General features: G+C 42.3%; 1 protein-coding gene across 10 annotated transcripts in view; it reads left to right on the top strand.

Annotated features, from left to right (window-relative positions):
• Window positions 1-14,909: 14,909 nt before the first annotated feature.
• The window catches only part of LOC134535543 (WD repeat-containing protein 7), a 191,086-nt gene continuing 185,407 nt past the window's right edge, over window positions 14,910-20,588 (top strand). For 3 of the 10 annotated variants that reach the window (XM_063374702.1, XM_063374700.1, XM_063374698.1), the window contains exons 1-2: window positions 14,912-15,109; window positions 15,206-15,372. In XM_063374702.1, coding sequence (XP_063230772.1) covers window positions 15,208-15,372 — 165 coding nt within the window. In that variant the 5' untranslated portion in view covers window positions 14,912-15,109; window positions 15,206-15,207. Of the gene's footprint in view, window positions 15,110-15,205; window positions 15,373-20,588 lie in introns of all 10 variants that reach the window. The other 7 variants (XM_063374707.1, XM_063374705.1, XM_063374701.1 and 4 more) reach the window with 4 other exon arrangements.

Below are 20,588 nucleotides of genomic sequence, written 5' to 3'. Positions count from 1 at the left end.
ATGAAGGGGCGGAACTCTGGTTACAACTGTTCGACGATGGTCGGTAACGCCGCACTCACGTCCCCACTTGTCCCCAATCGGCGGAACATGCGCAGCTTTTCGTAGATGAACTGTTCCGTGGTCTCGTCTTCGTTCTGGTTCCGGCAATAGAAAGTCCGCAGACACATCGCACGCGCCTGATCGCTATCGAACCTAGTCTTGACTTGACGTACAAAATGTCCCCACTCGGTATCAAAACTCCTGGCCATTGACCACCAGTTCCTCGCCTCACCGTGGAGCTGTCCCGCTACTCGCGACGCCCACTCTGCCCGTCGCACTTCGTACAACTTCAAAAGGTGCTCGCACTCCCGCAGAAACTCCCGCGGGTCCTCATTGTCACTCCCTGGGAACATGGGAAATTCGAACTGCGCATTCACGTATCGCACTAACGGCCCCTCAACGTCTGCGGATCTGTCGCTCGGTTTCCGCTCGCAGCGGTTGTCTGTGTTGACCACGCCGTCTGCGCTCTCGGCCATGCCGCCGTACCAGCACACTACGCCCTTCATGTAAACTTTCGCAGAGACCTCTTTATCGTACATGTCTGTCTCGAAACTGATCAGATCGATTCTGTGCTGTTCTGTCTGTTTCCACGCCATCCTACACGCCGGCACTACTGATACGGGATGTAATCGCAATCTCCACCAGTAATACAGTCCGCGCCTTCCCGTCGCGTTATCTTCAGCCGGTGATCCTGCTGCGTCGCCGTCTTGAATTCCCGTCGTTCCAAATCTCACCATCTCTCGCCGAAATGTCTCGGGTTCACGCCTTCCCACACCACGTTATCTCCCGCTGGCCCGCCAGCACGACGTCTCGGGTTCGCGTCGCTCTCTTGCCGCGCAGCCGCACCTGCCTCCGTCCTGTCTGCGTGCGCTTACGTGCACTTACGTGCGCTTACCTGCGTTCGTGTGTGTTTATGGCCACACTAGTTGGGCGCCATATGACGTTCCCCAGCCTATGGTCCCTAATTTCCTGTCTGCGAAATGTCCTGATTTGCACATGTAGCTCTCGTCGGTGAGAAAGTGAGTTCAGGCCAACGTGACCGGGACCGGAAAATACGGGACCTAGAGGGAACCTGATTTAGGTAGGAGGAACGGTAGGTTGTACCAAGGATAATGCGATGATGTCCGTTTTCACGCGCCCCTTTTTTATTCCGTAAAGAAATCCTGCCGCAGCCTGGCCGGCACGTCGCGGAACGGGCATCCTCCCCGCCGCGACCCGGATCCCCAAATAAGTCTCGGCTTCAAGATGCGACCCGAAAAGACGGAGAAGGTAACTCCGTAGTGAATTGTTCCGGTTACGAAAGTTCAGGTGTGTTACACAGCACGTACGCGACCCGTCATGTGAGCGGAAAAGGTCCAGTGAACACACGTACTGACCGAGAGGGTTCGGCGGTTCTAAGAGGCACATACACGGCCTATGACGTATGCAACCAAAGTCCCGACAAGATACGTAAAAACTGAGAAATGTCCAGCGATATAACGAAAGCTGATGAAGAGCATCTCGACTACAGATACAGTCCCGTGACATTCTCATTGACTGCGAACTCGGAGTAAAGAAACGCGTCTCCCGAGCGGAGTGAAGCTGGCGCACGTCTATTCGCCTTTGCGTCTCGTTCGCCACTGCCCTCCTCCGCCCGCTAGCGGGCCGAGGCCCGCGGGCCGCGAAGGAGGGGAGGGGAAATTGGCCAGCGTGGGAGAGGTCCGCCTCGCGGTGCGCCAGGCTGCAGTTACATGGCTGACATAAGACTCGAATGAATTAAAGAATTATTACAACGAAATAAAAAGTAGTTAGTTAATAAAAAGCAAATACAAATGGATCAATTAATAAATTACAGATTAAAGACGAAGTATTTACACAACATTCACATACACTATTCCAGACGTAAGAGTTATATATATTTGTAGAGGCTAGTTGTTATTTAAAATGTGTATACAAAACATAACTATTTACAACACTCCTGACGTCCGCTGACGTATCAGGGCGCATGCGGGTGCGTCCCTGTTCGTCGCACTGCACTTAGGTTGCACTGGGGGGAAACATATCTCCCTTAGGCCCACGCCGGCGGACAGGTACGGCCTCTGCATCTAGGAGGGTACGATGACTGTCGCCATAGGGATGGTGTCGATACAAGCGAGCAGTCTGGTGGGGTGCTGATCTATACAGAGCAGCATCGGGGCACCTGATGGAAACAAGTGCACATTGAGTCCCAGGTTAGCTAGACAGCTGGTTAGGACAGCGATGGTAGCAGCATTGTGGGACTGGAAGGGGTTTAGAACATCATGTCCACAGCTAGCTGGACGACCAGGCAGAACAGAAGAAGCTTCGAAACATTAGGTCTGAGGTTCAAGTACACACCATGTCTTTGTCTGGCAGAACAGGCAGGCAGAATAACAGGAGTATTGTCAGCACACATTAAATGGCATGAGTACTTATCATATTGGCTTCCATAAGACAGGCCAACTTGTCCAGTAACTTCACCTAGATGCCTGGACTGGTGTGGGGTGTGCACTATGTATTCACATGGGAGGGTAGCTGAATTGTATGACAGAAACGAGGCATAGGAATACATTATATTTTTTGTCAGCTATGCAAAACAGATAATGTGGTGACATCGTAGCGGTGTCAGTAGTGGTGCAGGAGCACACTGTGTCCTGGGCCATCTTGACAACTGTGGTGGGATCGGGACACCTTTAGCAGTGTGGGTACATGTTGCGTTGACAGCAAGGACACGGATTTGTGCGGGAATGTAGATGTTGGGGGTTCCTTGATGGGTGCAAAAACTGCTGTGTTTGCAGCTGGTATAGTGGCTATCCTTAGGAGTGTTGATTTTTGAATGTCAGGTCTGAATCGGTTCTCTGTAAGTATAAAGGGTCGGCGAATCAAGAATGTCCTTAAGTTGGCTGTCGTATCTCGGGGCGCGCGCATCTCTCCTGCAGGCTATTGGTTGGGATGTGTTCTGCATCCTTTTGGATTACCTAAGGCTGGAAGTGTGTGGAAGATTTGTGGGTGGCTTGGGGGTGTTCCATGGATGGCGGATACATGAATCTCAGACCGAGAGTTGCAATCTCACTGGAGTGACTGTAAATAACAATAGCAGTCTGTGGACCACTGACTAGCATGGTGGAGACGTTATTATGGCTATCGGGGTGAAAGGTATCATGGATATTGATAGGCGCCCAGCTGGAAGCAGTTTCGTTGGCGAAACTGGACCTCGATGTGCCTTGGTAGCGAAGTTTAGATGTGCTTGCGTGCTGGAAATGGGGGTGCTGCGGAATGCTGCCCACGAAACGGAACTGAAAAGCATTGGGACTTTGAAGGAAGAGACAGTGGTGCTTTCAAGTTGGGACCCGATTGGAGCCTGTGGTAGCCCCGGGTGGTGCGACCTGAAACCTATATGGGTATTTTGGAGGACAAGAGGGTCCGAAGGGAAAAAAAAACTTCATTAACCTTGAAGACTTACCCTTACCCTGGCTTTAAAGAGAATTGGCTGTTGACTGGAAGAAGGAAGATGCAGATGGAGCATTGCCAGGCTGCCTGAAACCCCATGCACCTGCAGTTAGAGCCAGTTTACTGACTCGTCTACCCATCGCCAAGAGCAGTTTTTCTCTCGGCCATCGAGCCAAGACTTAGCCACCGGCGAATCTGTGGGTTTACCTCCTTGCAGGGCTTGCCTTTCCGCCTTCTTCCACTGTAAATATTGCTAAAAGCGAGGCTGCCCCGCTTATCTAGCCAGGACTCCGGCGCTAGTGGTATCATTCTATCACTCTGTAAGCTTACTCTGAAAATTACGATTTGCAGGGTAGGTGTTAGCTTGAACACACTTCTATAGGGAGACAACTTACCCAGGCTGCACTACTCTACAACAATGTGTAACAACAGAGTAACTAGTGAAAGGATAACATAAATATGCACACAACTAATGAGGCAAGTTGGTAAAACATACAAAAAGCAGTAAGAAATTAGAACTCATTTTATTTGAATGCAATCCAAAAAGCATGTAATAAAATTAATAAAATAATATGAAAATAATAATACTTGAAAATACTCCAACTTCCTTAATCAAAATCGGGATATGATACTAGAATTAGCGTGGCCGTTAATCGATGTGCACATGTACCAAAAGTTTGTAAAATTTATAATAATAATCTCAGGGTTAAATTTTTAATGCTGCTCTAGTCGGTAGACTCATGAGATACTATACTCAAGACCACTAGACCTGAGTGTGCAGTGTGCTGAACATTGTCGATTATTCCATGGAAACAAATCACTAGTGCCATTACAATTAATGTTAATTCAGTTATTGCACTTAAATGAGTCAAAATGTCCAGATTACAACTCGATATTACGCCGTTAATAAATTATACAGCGATGGCATCACTGGGATTACAATTATTAAAGCATAAAATGGCGTACCTTTTGATGCTGAATAAATCGTCGTAATTGTAACTATTTTATTACCATCAATTTTGGACACGGAATAGTACAAACATATGTAACTCAGATGTATGGATCCTTGATATATACAACTCAATAATAAAGATATGCTTCACATTGTTTCAACTGTAATAACATTCCGCCGAAATTAATGGACTCACACACTAACCAAACCAGCTACATTCCCAGCCAAATCTTAATCTCTTTAAAAACAAAAAAACTTACTTTTTCCTATATATTTTAATTCCCATGATGCAACGGGCCAGCGGCACTTCCGGGTTCACACGATCTTAGAAGGCCGCGCTGCTAGGCAGCGGCCAAACACATCATGCCAATTAAAATTATAAGAAAAACATGACAACACGGGTTAAATTAAAGAAAATAATAAAAATTAATTAAATGCTTAACATCATTGAAAAAAAATAACAAACAAAAAACTCCACAAATATTTACATTGCCGCCAAGTAAACAAACAATATTTACTAACTTACAGTAACCATGGCAACTAGAATCAAAGAAATCATAATAAACAACTTTGACACCTGATAATACTCTGTACCCTTACAGATGCTGATTCCAGACTGCATTTAAACAACAATTTATGATAATAAATTAGTTTTTAAATTAAGTCTGCACCAACAAAACAAATCACAGTGCTAGAACTGGCAACGTCGCACTGGCAACGCCGCACTGCCGGTAGCACTTGGAAGCGTACGAAATCGACACTTTACCGTTGGAAGCTCGCTGCGCTGCTGTTCGAGGAGTCTACTTACTCGTGGAACATCTGCTACTGGGAAGGAGTATCAATTACATTATCAAAGCATCGACGAGGGAATAAGTAGGGCAGCTCATCAGACGTCTATTGTATGGTAGGTATCAGTAACACCGGGACATGAAGACTGGGTATGCCGCTCGTGCAAATAGCGACACAGTACTGTGTGCCTAGGTTCGCGACGCAAGGAGTCGTCCGTGTCAATTGTTATAACGAGTCCACATATCTGTCGGAGACCCTGGTGTGGACATCACGTGACGCGACGAAGAGGAGTATGCAGTCATCCAGACAACACGCATCCGGGAAGCATTGTTGCTGCTGCACCACTACGAGACTGCAGCTTGCAAGGTCCAGGCTCACCGGCCTAAATCAACTGGTGGTGGAATCAAGCAGAGGTCTTCTGCCCATACAGTAGATGGAAGACGATGGCACCACGGTCCGTGCAATTTATCAGTAACGTAACTAAACACAGTAGTCACACGTTTCACAGATGTGCACTCTCACCGCTGATCACTCGCGCGATAGAATTAAAGTTTCCAAGAGTTTATCACTCAGTTTATCATGTGCATGTAGACGAACTATACCCACTTCTACACTTGAGCCCCTATTCTAAGTAACTATGGTTGGAGTATTTTCAGAAATCCCTAACAATAACATCTCATACTTAACTAGTTATAACAAAAAAAATATTCTAATCAATTATTAATAATAACAAAAAAAATATTCAATAACACACATAGTTCCAATACAAAATATATGAACAATAAAGGCATAAGTATTTGCAAACCATTGACTTGGAATAAAACATACATGGTCTGAGTTAATGTAAACAAAGCATTGTTGACATCTGAAAATATTCTAAGTTGGATGTCACTTTCAAATTTTCGACACTTAACATATAGCTTCAAAGCACTTATCATAGCATATATAATCGAAAAATACATACATATTTGGTAACATTTTCAACTTTCAATATAATCAAATCACATGTCATGGGACAAAAAAAAAATATATCACATATATCAGGAAAAAAAATATTTTCGTAGATATTCTGTCTCATTATGTACAATATAACTCTGGGAATATAATGAGTGATATAAAAATATACAATTTATCCATTCTCAACTAATATAACATAACACAACATATAACACTAGAAAAAAAACAATGACCATTTTATTTTCAATTGACATATTACATTACTAACCTAGCAAACAAAAATTGTACATAGTTTCTTTATCAGTTTAATCTGCTTTTAGTGACAAAATAAACCCATCAAAATGATCAATTAACATATTCATAGATGTTTTCTTTAGGGCTTGTTGACAGTCGTGCGAGGTATCAGTAAGGAGAGTGTGCTACAGTCATTGTATTCTTAGTACCTCTTTCCTGTCGCACCTTGTATACCACAGAATGTACACAAGACTGTTCACAGGTCGATGGCTACATATTGCACCAACGTTTCACCCTCTCGCATTACAAGGGTGAAAATTATTCTTACAAAGAAAACAGTGTTTCTTGAGTGAGTGCTAGTGAATACCAGTGTGCACTGTAGATCTTATGGTGAATAAATCACCTCCAAATATCTTCGTTATCTTTCATTTCTTGCAGAAATTTTAGAGTCATTCCTATTAGCTAGACAGCTCAGCTAGAACACGGTGTGCATAGGAAATGTGGATGAATAGAATTTCCACTTCAGAGTATTGTGACCCTGTGGGATCACCATTAGAGCAGGAGATTGTCTACTAGAAGACGAAGAAAGTGTGGTGTAGATACAGGATCCCAGGCAACCGTAAGTACAAAAGGCTGCTATAAGCCTGGATCACAACAGGTCAGTACTAGATATAAGCTTCATACAGTGCTACATGACTATGTGACTGTGTGACAAGTAGGATGTATGGACAGACCGACTATAATAACCTGGCCTATATGTACACTGCCACGTTCTGTAATAATTATCCATTGAGTGTACTTATCATCACATATGTTAAATATACCTGTGCCGAAACAATAACACAGTGGTGCTGGTCACAGTGTATAACGGTACTAACTGCCTTACTGGGTGTTGTCATATAGTACATCTACGTACTATGGGCCTATCGCTAATGCCAGCTGAGTATAACACATTACACATAAACACTTTCTCAGCTGACTAACACACCAGTACTTCAGGATAAATTTACCGTCACAAACGATAACACTTGAACACCCTTTTTTTTTTCCGGTTACATTCACCACAAGTTGAGTTAAACAAATTTCTTGTGACATACAAGTACATTAGCAGAACAAACACATAACCGACAGTATACACTGGCGTTTACTCAGTAATTACTGGCAATTTGTAGGCTCTCAGTTGGTTAATATTATAGTTACCAATAACATTGCCCGTACATACATCTGCTAGAGTGTAGCAGTTCTCCTTGACAATTCGTACAATCCTGTATGGCCCACTATACAATAGGAACAACTTTCTTGTTATATTCTCCCACTTCTTGCTGGTGGGTGACATCTTCTTCAAAACTAAATCTCCCACGCAGAAGCTACTCACACGTGAAGCCGGCTTCTGTTTTTGTCTACATCTAGCTTCTGAGACGAGTCTGTCTCGGATTAGCTCCTCGATTTCCTCATTAGTGGGTTGTTGCTCATGTTGGGTGTTTTGCTCGCAGATCGGGATGTAATTGGGTGGTATTACCTCCGATCGCTCCAAACAAAGGGCTTCGTGTGGTGTGACCCCTGTCGACGAATGTAAAGTGTGATTTAGAATGCACTCGATAAAAGGCAGCTTGTCTCTCCAGGCTTGCTGTGACTGGTGACAGTAGGCCCTCAACAGGTTACCTATGTTCTGCATTTGGCGTTCAACTGGATTACCTTGTGGGTATCTGACTGAAGAAGTGGTAGGTGTGGCACCAAGCTTCCTTACTCCTTTTTGCCAAATCTCACTGGAAAACTGTGTTCCTCGGTCAGACAGTACACAAGATACTTTGCCCACCACTTCAATGAATAATTTAAACTTTGCGAGTACAGTCTTGGCATTGGCTGTAACTATGGCATACAGCTTGGTGTATTTGCTAAAGATGTCCATTACTACAAATATATACTTTACACCTGCCTTGGAGGTTGGCAAAGGACCACACATGTCAACAGATACTAACTCCAAAGGCTTATGGGGTAGTATAGACTGTAGTTTTCCATGCAATACTTCATGACTGTGCTTGGCCTTTTGACACAGAAGGCAAGAGGCTGTAACCTTGGCAACTGACCTTGGCATACTAGGCCAATAGAGTTGTCTGCTGATAGCTCCATATAGCTTCTTAGATCCGATGTGTCCAAGGCTTACATGCAGCTCCCAAATTATTTTGTTCTGTAGGATTTCTGGAACAACTGGCTTCCATGCATATTCGAACATAACTGGCTGTTTACGTCTGTAGAACAAAATGCCATCCAGAGACTTGCAAAAGTGCAGATGCACCTTGTGTGCGTTTTCCGTTTCAGATAACTTTCTAAGGACTTCTTGACAAAACTTGTCATTATTTTGTTTGTCTTGCAGATTACTTAGGAGGATCTTAAGTTTTTCATTTTTACAGAACCAAGTAGCAGTTACTGGTGTTACCAAAAATTCTCTTGAGTTACTAGCAGGAGACAAGTTAATTGGCCTATACTCCGATAACCTGCTCAGGTAGTCAGCGGCATGGTTTTCACTACCCTTTATATGACTGATGTGTATGTCATACTCCTGTAACAACAGGTACCATCTGGTTAGTCTGTTGCCAAAGACTTTGCCAGCTTTCAGACATGTTAGTGCCTGGTGGTCTGTTAGCAATAAAATTTTCTCACCAAGGAGAAGGTCTCGAAATTTCTGCAGGGCCCATATGATGGCTAATGCCTCTTTCTCGGTAACAGTGTAGTTACACTCTGCAGCATTGAGGGTCCTACTTGCCATCGCCACTGTCTTTTCTACATTTAGGTCATCTAGCTGAGCTAGCTTACAACCCAATGCATAGTCTGATGCATCTGTATACAAACGGAAATCCCTTCCTTGTATTGGGTGTGTGAGGACACATTCAGTTAAAAATAGCTGCTTCAGGCCACTGAAAGCTTCCTGATGTTCTATAGACCATGCCCACGCTACATCCTTCTTAAGTAGCGTAAATAGAGGTCGTGCCACCGTGGCTACCCGGTCATTATAGTTGCGGTAAAACCCAACCACACCTAGGAAAATTCTCAGCTGACGGATGTTCCTGGGTACAGGGAATTCCTGGATAGCTTTCAACTTGTCTGGTGCTGTTTTAATGCCAGTGGGTGTTAAGATATGTCCCAGGAAGGGTAGTTCGTCACGACAGAACAGTGACTTACGCACCTTAACTGTCATTCCCGCATTCTTCAATTTGGATAGGACTATGTGAACATGCTCAATGTGCTCGTCAAAAGTCGATGACGTGATTAAAATGTCATCCACGTAAGCTCTAGCAAACGAAGCACATTCTGGCCCTAGAGTGGCTGCAAGATATCTGGTTGCACAGTCCGAAGGGTAGAACTTGGAAAGTGTATTGTTGGTTTCTGAACAAAAATGCTGTGTATTGGCAAGATTCTTGGAATAGCGGAATCTGCCAATATCCGGAGGATAGGTCCAGCGTGGTCAGGAATTTTACTCCTTGATACAGCCTTAGTATCTCTGCAGTTTGGATCGGACTCTCTCGGTCTCTCACTGTGATGCGGTTGAGTTCTCTGGCATCGAGACAGAGTCGCACTGATCCATCCTTTTTGCGTACACACACTATGAGATTTGCAAAGGGACTGGCTTCTCTCCTTATGATATTCCAGCTGAGCATTAACTGGAGATACTCCTCTGCTTCTGGCAGGTACTTAGCAGGAATAGGATATGTTTTCCTATGAAATGGCTCGCCTTCCTTGACAGTTATCTTGGCCTTATAGTAGCGGTTGTACCCTGGTTTGTCACTGAACACGTGCTGGTGTTGACACAAGAGGTAGTACAACACATTTAGCTGTTCTGCAGTCACTGTGCCAATATCTTGGACAGCCTGTTGGAGCTCCTCATAAGATGCTGTATAGGTGTCATTTGTGTGGAGACTGAGGACTTGCTTCACTAGGTTGCACTGTCGTAGCTGTTCATTGTCTTTTCCTTGCACTCTCCACTGACCTGTAGTAATAGTGATTGGAAGTAGACACTCAGCAGACGACACAGTCCATTGGTCAAAGTTCAATACGACTCCATACTGTGTAAGGAAGTCAGTACCTTAAATAAGAGTCTTAGATAAACCTTTGACTACCAAGGCTGTAATGACCTTTGACTGTCCTAAGCCTTCAATCTGAAGCAACACTTGTCTATTGACCATTGGACTAGTTCTGGATGTTGCACCCATTATTTTGATACAAGGGACAGGCATCATATGCAACTTCTGTCCTAGTTTCTCCAAATGCCTTACAAAATCTTCACTGACACAGGTGATTTCCGCGCCACTGTCCAGAAGTACACAAGCTGTTTGCCCATTAACACACAGCTGTAACTCCGGACATACAGAATTGCATCTTGGTAGTAGATCCTCTTGTATTTCCTTCAGAAGGAAGTCTCGTTCACTATCCTTCAGCGAAATTGTAGTCAAGTACTTTCGGTAGGTTACACACTCATAATTGGGAATCACGAAGTTAACCCCATTGTTTGGAGGTAGGACCGGTGATCGGGGCATACCATCACCAACCCGCTTTAGTTTAACGTCGACCCCTTGGCTGCTTCAGCTGAGGTGACGTTCTGCTGTGGTTGCTGCTGTGGTTGCAGCTGGTGCCAGTTCGGAGGCAGAGGGGCTTGCCTCGCGAAGTAGCCCGGTTGAGGCGGTGGGACGTTGAATTTTTGGAAACTCGTACAGTTCTTAGTGGGTGCGTATTCGGCTTCAGAGGGTGAAAACACCAGCTGTTGCTGTTGTCCTTGGTTGGGTAACTGTTGGCCAGAGTATTCGCGAGGCGGTGATCTTGGCCGCTCGTCATACCGCTCCGACCTGGTAGTTCTTAGGTCTTCTGCGCTGCCGTACTGCTGACGCTTGTGATTCTGATGACATGATCCTTCGTTGTCGCTACCAGCACGACTACGCTTTCCCCACTTGCTGTAGTTGTTGATTTTGTTAGGCTTGCCACCGCCCTTGGTGTAACACCAACCTGCAGTGTTGACATGTGGCTTCGGGTGATTCTCGTTACCACGCTGCCATGACTGGTAGAGAAGTGCTGGCCGCTGTGGTGGTGCTGTCTTCTCCCCTTCCACATTGCCTCGTGCCATACGCTCAAGTCGATCGAAGGCTAACACCTGTTCACGGAACTCGGTGATGTCTTTGAATGTGCGTCCGGTCAAGTGGACTTGGTATTTCAACGGTAACTGGGCAATTAACATGGCCATAAACTCTTCTTGCCCCATCTCAAGGTCAAGATATCGAGTTCGCTCGAACATGGCTGATAAGTGAGCCTCGAGCGACTTGGATTTCTTGGCATCGAACTTCTCAGCATGCAACCTGGCCCTAAGGTTACCTTGCACCCTTACATTCCAAAAGTGAGCCTTAAATTTGTTCTGAAAATCTTCAAAGTTGCTTACGGTAGGCTGTAGGACTTCCCACAAATAATAGGCATGGTCCTTCAATGCACTGCTTAGACATTTCAGCTTCTCGGAGTCTGTTAGCTTGAAGATGGTAGCATACTCCTGAAAACTCTTCAAAAACCTCATGGGGTTTTCCATCTCACTTGCGGCGAACTTAGGTAAGGCCTCAGACCATTGTTTTGCAGGATGGTGCAGAGCTGTTACATGGTCCATGAGGGGTAACGCTGAGGTCTGGAACTGCTGTGTTGGGGTAGAAGAAGAGACGCTAGCTAGTACAGCTGAGGTGGTCAGTTCGGTAGTAACTAGTGGAGGCTCCCTCGGTGCCTCAGATGCTGTCGCGCTAGCAGCCGCTGGTCCTGCAGTTGAGATCGCTTCTCCGTGGTCAGACAGCTGGTCTAGCCGCAGTTGGAGCATTCTCTCTTCTAAGTGTCCCACTCTCTGCTCGATCTGGGTTGATAGATGTTCCTTGCTGAGGTACAGCTGTTGTAGTTGTTGTCTTATCTGTTGCTCAGACTCTTATTGTTGTTTCTCCATGGCTTGACATTGAGCCTGCAGGTTGTTGAGACCACAGTGGTTTTGAGCAGCTTGCTGTGCTACTTGGTGTAACTGTTCACTCGACTCAGCCTGTCGGCTGGACAGCTGTTCCTGATTGGCCTCCAGTGTATCTATGCGGTGGTGTACTGCAGTGATGCCCTCCTGAACGTTGGTTATTCTGCACTCCAATTGGTGGGTCAGCGATGTCAACTGCTGAGTCAGTTGATCAGTAAGTTGTGTTTTCATACTGTTCATTTGTGATGTCAGCTGCTGCATCATCCGAGTCAGCATTACTTCGATATTCACCGAGCTGGTATCCGTTGTAGTGGCGGAAGCTACATTAGGTTGTACCTGTGGTGGTACAACCTGTTACACAGACTGTTGTGGCTCAGTAGCTATCAAATGAGCAGTTGGAACAGTCCGTTCCAGTGAAAAAGGTTCTGACACACAAGCATAAGGGTGGTCGGATGCCTGCTCATCGCTACTATCAGATGAGTTACGCTCCATCCGGACACGACTCCTTCCTCGTGTTTCCATGGTAGTAAACAATGAAGCCACACAATGCACACACTATCGAAGGCCCCAAAGTACGGACGCCACTTCTATCATTCTATCACTCTGTAAGCTTACTCTGAAAATTACGATTTGCAGGGTAGGTGTTAGCTTGAACACACTTCTATAGGGAGACAACTTACCCAGGCTGCACTACTCTACAACCATGTGTAACAACAGAGTAACTAGTGAAAGGATAACATAAATATGCACACAACTAATGAGGCAAGTTGGTAAAACATACAAACAGCAGTAAGAAATTAGAACTCATTTTATTTGAATGCAATCCAAAAAGCATGTAATAAAATTAATAAAATAATATGAAAATAATAATACTTGAAAATACTCCAACTTCCTTAATCAAAATCGGGATATGATACTAGAATTAGCGTGGCCGTTAATCGATGTGCACATGTACCAAAAGTTTGTAAAATTTATAATAATAATCTCAGGGTTAAATTTTTAATGCTGCTCTAGTCGGTAGACTCATGAGATACTATACTCAAGACCACTAGACCTGAGTGTGCAGTGTGCTGAACATTGTCGATTATTCCATGGAAACAAATCACTAGTGCCATTACAATTAATGTTAATTCAGTTATTGCACTTAAATGAGTCAAAATGTCCAGATTACAACTCGATATTACGCCGTTAATAAATTATACAGCGATGGCATCACTGGGATTACAATTATTAAAGCATAAAATGGCGTACCTTTTGATGCTGAATAAATCGTCGTAATTGTAACTATTTTATTACCATCAATTTTGGACACGGAATAGTACAAGCATATGTAACTCAGATGTATGGATCCTTGATATATACAACTCAATAATAAAGATATGTTTCACATTGTTTCAACTGTAATAACATTCCGCCGAAATTAATGGACTCACACACTAACCAAACCAGCTTCGGTCCCAGCCAAATCTTAATCTCTTTAAAAACAAAAAACTTACTTTTTCCTATATATTTTAATTCCCATGATGCAACGGGCCAGCGGCACTTCCGGGTTCACACAATCTTAGAAGGCCGCGCTGCTAGGCAGCGGCCAAACACATCATGCCAATTAAAATTATAAGAAAAACATGACAACACGAGTTAAATTAAAGAAAATAATAAAAATTAATTAAATGCTTAACATCATTGAAAAAAAATAACAAACAAAAAAAAACTCCACAAATATTTACGTTGCCGCCAAGTAAACAAACAATATTTACTAACTTATAGTAACCATGGCAACTAGAATCAAAGAAATCATAATAATCAACTTTGACACCTGATAATACTCTGTACCCTTACAGTGGGAAGGGAATATTTACAGCATCCCATTTCTCTTTTACAGGTGCCTGCCTGGGCTACTGGACTGGGCTGACATTTGAAGTCGCCTACTTTGGTGGTGCATGCACCCATGGTAACTACAACCGAGGTGTGCCCAACAATATTAATGCAGGCTACAAGGCTCAACCGCTCAATCCCTGCAATGGTTGAATCTTTCTGCCCCGCCCAAATCTTTATACCTGGAACTTTATCCTCTTCTCCAGTAGCTCTTTTGCTTTTCATTAATGCATGATTATTTGATCACCGAATGACCCGGTTCAAGTTTTTTACTTGCCAATCGCAGCCATGACTGGCCAATAAAATCCAATAAGCACATGTTTTGCATGGTTAAAACCCCGCATGGTAGAGTGTATAGATTTCGGCCTAAATCACACTTAGGTCTTCCCTAAACTGGAACCCTCCTACAGAATTTAGATTAACTTATTCTAGTGAAAAAAAAAGGCCTTAGAGTGCCCGAGGCATTAGGTTTTACAGCAGGATGCTGGTACTTTAGGCTAGTGGATATTAAGGTCGATAAAAAACCCTCCACTGCGTTTACTTGATGTACAGACGACCATAAAAATGTACATCGTCTCTCGTTTTAAATATTTTTCAGGTTGACCAATGTTTGAATATTGTCTGCGTGATGTGTAGAATAAACGGAAATAGTCTCAATCAATAATCTGCTTAAACAACAAGTTGTTTGTCGTACGTTTTTTTGCCGAAGGCTATAATTAGGTTACAAATTGTAGTTAAAACTAGGTACTATTTTTTTTTTTTCAGTCAGCTGGTTGATTGTCAATAGGTTAGCCAAATGTGATTTACTGGTTGAAGTGTGTGAGTACTATACTGCTACTGAAGTACGTATGGTTTCCTTGCTCCTATGATTTAGTGATAAATTACTTGTAAAGTATAATATATTAAATTATATAGGACTATTTTGATGTTCGTTACAGCTATGTCGTCTGGAACTAGTCTAGTTGTACCGGTTGTGCTGTGGGGAAAAACTGCACCTACCCACTGCATATCCTGTGTATATTTCTCCCGAGATCAGAGAACTCTTGTGACTGGATGCTATGATGGTCAAATTTGTTTATGGCAAGTTGATCCTGATACACTTAAGGTAAATGCAGAACATTTTATTTTACTATTTGGGATGAAAGTCTATTATGGCTCATCTAAATACTATTAGACCACCCTTTCAAAAAGAAAAGGCATAACCTTTCACTGTACAGAATTCAACACAGGCAAACACAGTCAGGTAACAAAACAATTGTAGTTCCACAACTTGACTTCAGTTATTGAAAATTGATCTTTACAATTACCACTGATGTGATAAGCCAGTCAGTCAGCATTTATGTGCTTTCACAAGGATAGAAACAACATTCTAAACAATAGGGCGATTCTGATGGAGAACCTCTTTTCCAAAAAATAAAATTTCAAAATTTTTTCCTTAATGATGTGTTTTTGTATTAAGCTATTCTCGAAGATGGCATTGTAATCCTTCAAACAAGTAGTTTACCAGCATTGTAATGAGTGGTTTTTTTAGGTTAAATAAATAAAAATAGTATGAAATTGTAATAACAGTGGGTTAGGTTATGGTTAGCTACAGTAAAAATATTTTAAACTAATAAGAAAAGTTGGGTAAGGGCACAAATAATCTGATCACTCAAAATGGTAAACTCCTGTTTAACTAGAATTCTTGTATTACAGCGCTCTCTTAGAAAATGATACGGAAACATGTCAGGTAGTGACAAAAGAACTGAAATTTTTTTATTATGTTTTTGGAAATTAAAGCTCTCCAGAACCAAAACCTTTTTTATATTTTATTGTGTTTGTTAGTTTGTGTTTGGTTCATGCGAAGAATTATGGACAAGGTGACTTAAACAGAATTTTTTAATGCATTGCGAATACCACTGAATATTTCACAATCATTACGACCATTTAATTTGTTCTTTGTGCTCATGTGACAGGAATATGTGTGGACAATAGAGAGTAATAAATGAGGTTAACATTCTCGCAGCATGGCTTTTCCATTTGCAATAATAAAAATTTCAAAAATATTTTATTTAAACACTAGAGATGTTTCTGTACTTATCCTGAAAATAGCATTTCTAAATGTGTCCTGGTTTCTGAGAAATCACAGTATATAAATTGAATTACAATGCATGTGTGTTGACATGGCTGCCACTATTTCTCACTTACCTGTATGGATCTGTGGGTACCTATATGATTAGGAGAACTTGAGTTCAATTGTGAGAATGGTTGATAACTTTAGGTTAGCTACATTAAAAATACTTGAAAACATTGTGGATGGTTGATTGGGTTATTATAGCTACATTAAAAATACTGTAAAATATTTTTAATGGTTGCTTAGGAATTACTAATTTAAGATGTAGCTATCCTGACCTAACCAACCATTCACATGATTTCACAATATTTTTTATGTAGCTATACTAACCCAACCAACTATCAAACATTGTTTTGAAGTATTTTTAATGTGGCTAGCTCAATGTAATTAACTACTTTCACAATTTAACTTAAGTTTTCCAATAATGTACACACAGAGACCCACACGGGAAAGGAAAATATTGTGGCGGCCACACCAATGCACAGGTCGCAGTCGCTATCATCATCATCATCATCATCATCATCATCAAGCTGTGGCCGGGTCAGCCAAGTAAAATGCCTCTGTTTTCCTTTGTCTTTCCACCATTCCTCATTCTTCACTTTATTCCAGTATTCTCCTCTCTCCTGCACTCCTAACTATCTGTGCTTCTCATCTCCTCTTCGGTCTTCCATGGGGTCTTCTTCCCGTGTACTTCAATGCCATCATTTTCTGAAGCAGCCTCTCTTTTCCTATTCTCTGGACATGGCCATTCATTCTCATTCTTGATTTTTCAATGATGATATTCAAGTCCTGTACTCCTGATCCTGTCTTACCTCGAAACTGACAACATACTCCTCATAAACTTCATTCCTATTGCTCTGATCTTACCAGCATCTCTCTTATCAACAGTCTAAGTCTCTGCTCCATAACTATGGACTACGGGCACAAAGTAGGTATTGTACAACACTCATTGGTACTTTAATGGCACCTCCCTCTTCCATACCAATTAACTCACACACCTGGAGAATGCATCCCCTTGTTGTCCTCGCCTTACAATTTTCTCCTTGTTTTTGCCCCCTTCCTCCAAAACATTTCCTAGATACTGGGTTTCTACCTGCTTTAACTCAACACTATCTAATTCAATGCATCTTCTTACTTCATTTTTGTTCCTCTTCATACCCATCACTTCATTTTTTTCAGTGCTGAATCGCATAGGTACCACATTCCCTCACTTCCTCACTCCATACCCTTAACTGCTCTTGCACTGCATCTTCCTTTTCTCCTCAAATCATCAAATCATCAGCAAATAGCATGGCCTTCATCTTTCCTTCTCCAATCTTATCTTCCACTCTCTTCATTATTCTCTTCATCACTATAGTAAATTTCACTACCCTGATTCACTTTGACCTGATTCCGTTGGCTTGTTTAAACCTCTTCATCATCCCTCTTCCAGTTTTCACACTGCTACTGTTTCCCTTATACATACTTTACACTCTACTTATAACTCTTTCTTAATCCCAGCTTCTTCCATAGTCTGCCAAACACACTGTCTTTTCACACTGTCCAATGACTTCTCCATCAGTTGTCGTATGGCAAAAATCAGATCAATGGTAGACCTTCCTTCTCCAAATCCATGCTGCTGCTCACACTATTTGCCTGCCATGCCCTTCCTTAACTTCTTTTCCAAGATCTTCTCATACACCTTTGCACAGTGGCACATCAAAATAATCCCCCAATAATTATCACGTCTTTTCCTGTCTCCTTTCTTAAACACTGGTAATATTACCCCTTTACTCAAGTCAATCTGGTATGCATTTTTCTTTTCAAATACACCTACCTCTCCTACTGCTCTTGTCATTTCTACAGTCAGCTCATCCATCCCTGGAGCTTTGCCATTCTTTATCCTTTTGAGTGCTTCGTCTACATCTTTGCATGGTATCCTTGTCATCCAACTCTGAAAATACTTTCGATTGTCTGTTTCTTTTTCCTTCTGATTTTCATATGAGTTCAGCAGCTTTTTAAAATAATTATCGCACAGTTCCTTTTCCTCTTCCTCCCACTCCATCATTCTTCCATTTTTTGTTGTTGTAATTTTAACTGCCGGACACTTGTCTTTCCTCCTACTTCGTACTTGGCTGTATAATAGTTTCTTACTTCCTTCTATTTCCTTTTCTAGCATCTCTGTCCATTTTCGCATCTAATTCTTTCTCTCCTCTTCCACAACTTTCTTTGTTTCTCTCTTCTTTTCCTTATACACCTTTTCTGTAATGGAAAACCTGCCTTTATACCATCTTATGAAGGCTTTGTTCTTCTCCTTCACTGTTCTCTCATTCTACCATGGTGTTTTCTTCCATTTGCTTTTATACACCTCCTTTGCAGCTCCAACCAGCCATTTCTTAAATCTCTCCCACTCCTTCTCAACATCTTACATCTCTTCTCTGGGAAGGTCATACTTTACCTTCCTCATGTATTTCTGTCTCTCTTCTTTTTTCTTCAGTTTTCACACCTTTATTCTCTTCTCTTGTTGGGTTACTTTCTTTCTGCATGTCCAGCCTTTTAAGTTTGCTATTAACCCTTAACTTGGCAAAAAAAAAAAATCCAAAATTTTTTAGCAGAAAAAAATTCTTCTTGCTACTTTTCACAATCCTTTATATGCCAAAATAAATATTTGTTTTTCCCCCCCCAATATTTATTGGTTTTTAAAACAAAATTATTTTTGTTACATATATGTAACATCGCTAGCTATACAGTCCATAATTATGTTTACATCGATGAAAATTAAACAGATATGATAAAAACCTAATATAACTGCAGAATTACGTTCAGTTTTGACAAGAAAGTAAAATATATTTTCAATTTAAAAGAAATACTAAATATTTACAAAAACAACACAAACAAACTAGAAATTGATAAAAACACAGTCTTCAAGTCTGTTTTGACATAAAACCAAACCAAACTAAAACTTTCACATAATGCAAATTTTGCATAATTTTTTTGTTATACTGAAGAAAAAATATCTTACAAATCACAATATACTTACTGCATTATCTACATTTTCTTATTATGAAACACGAAAAAACATGATGTCGACCCAAGTGTCTCCCCGGCTCCTTCAGGCCGTTATGCCTCTCCAGCGCCATCTCTTGCGTGTGTAGTGCGACGCAAGTGTAGGTGACGTGCGACGTGTTGTTTCTTTACAGGATTTGACATCTATTTTGATTATGAATGTTTTGTTTTTAAATTTATTTTAAGTATTTTGTTTTAACTTTATTTTAAATATTTCTCCATTTGAAGTTTTATGTATTATATGCTTTTATTTGTTCACCGGGCGCCAAGGCCGTGGCTTCCGCCTGTGACCAATCAGCGTGTTCCGCGGGCTCGTGGAGAGGGGAGAGACGCGGACGTTCAGGCGCGCCAGTCGGGGGAGGAGAGGAGTTGTCAGCCAGACGCGAGAGACAGCGGTCACGGAAGCGGGCCGCTCCGCGCTAGTGGGAAGGGAGTCGAAGACCCGGTACGAGAGGCAACGGACGTGTTTGCGACGTCGCTCCGGGACTGTGAGATTGGAACGGGCACGGTAGTTGCTGTAGTTCCAGACTTTGCCGAGCAGAAGGGATTTCAGTTTTTGCAGTCGCCTTGTCATTCAGTCGAGTTTGTCACCTGGTCATTCAGTCATGTTTTTCATCTTGTCTTTTTTTCTCACATGTGGTCTTTTCTTAAGTTCTGTGAGTCGCTGAGTATTTTTGTAAACTGGACATTCACAGTCGCTTGTACTGTGTTTTTACATTTCCTCCCGGACATTGTGTTGTGCAGTCAGACAGTCATCTTATTGCACGCGAGTCATAGCGAATTCAAGTCTTTTCTGCATGGGTAATACTCGTCACAGGCTGGACATCCCGTATTTTTCAGTACAATATAAGTGCACGGAACCGGGCTTCGCCCTATAGAAATAGTCACAGGCGGAAACGCGGCAGCCCCATGTAAAGTGTTCATCTTACTGTGCATAAAGAACCAGGAAACTTTATTCGAGTTGTGCTAATTTTAATTCTGGAGACTAAATCCCTCGGCCACGCGGCCCGAACCTCCCTCTACCGAACCCTGAGTAGCCGGCAAAATAGTATAATTTCAGGGACTAGTCGACCAGCCTACGACAAACAGTTCTGCTTTTCTGTAAAGCAAAGGCGTAGTTCGCATTTCTGACACGTTACTGAAGTCATTCCTTCCTTGCAGTA

Source organism: Bacillus rossius, chromosome 8, assembly GCF_032445375.1.
Source record: "Bacillus rossius redtenbacheri isolate Brsri chromosome 8, Brsri_v3, whole genome shotgun sequence".
NCBI classification, from domain to species: Eukaryota; Metazoa; Arthropoda; class Insecta; order Phasmatodea; family Bacillidae; genus Bacillus; species Bacillus rossius.
Note: the sequence above shows the minus strand (reverse complement) of the source record. Positions and strands in the feature narration are given on the sequence as shown.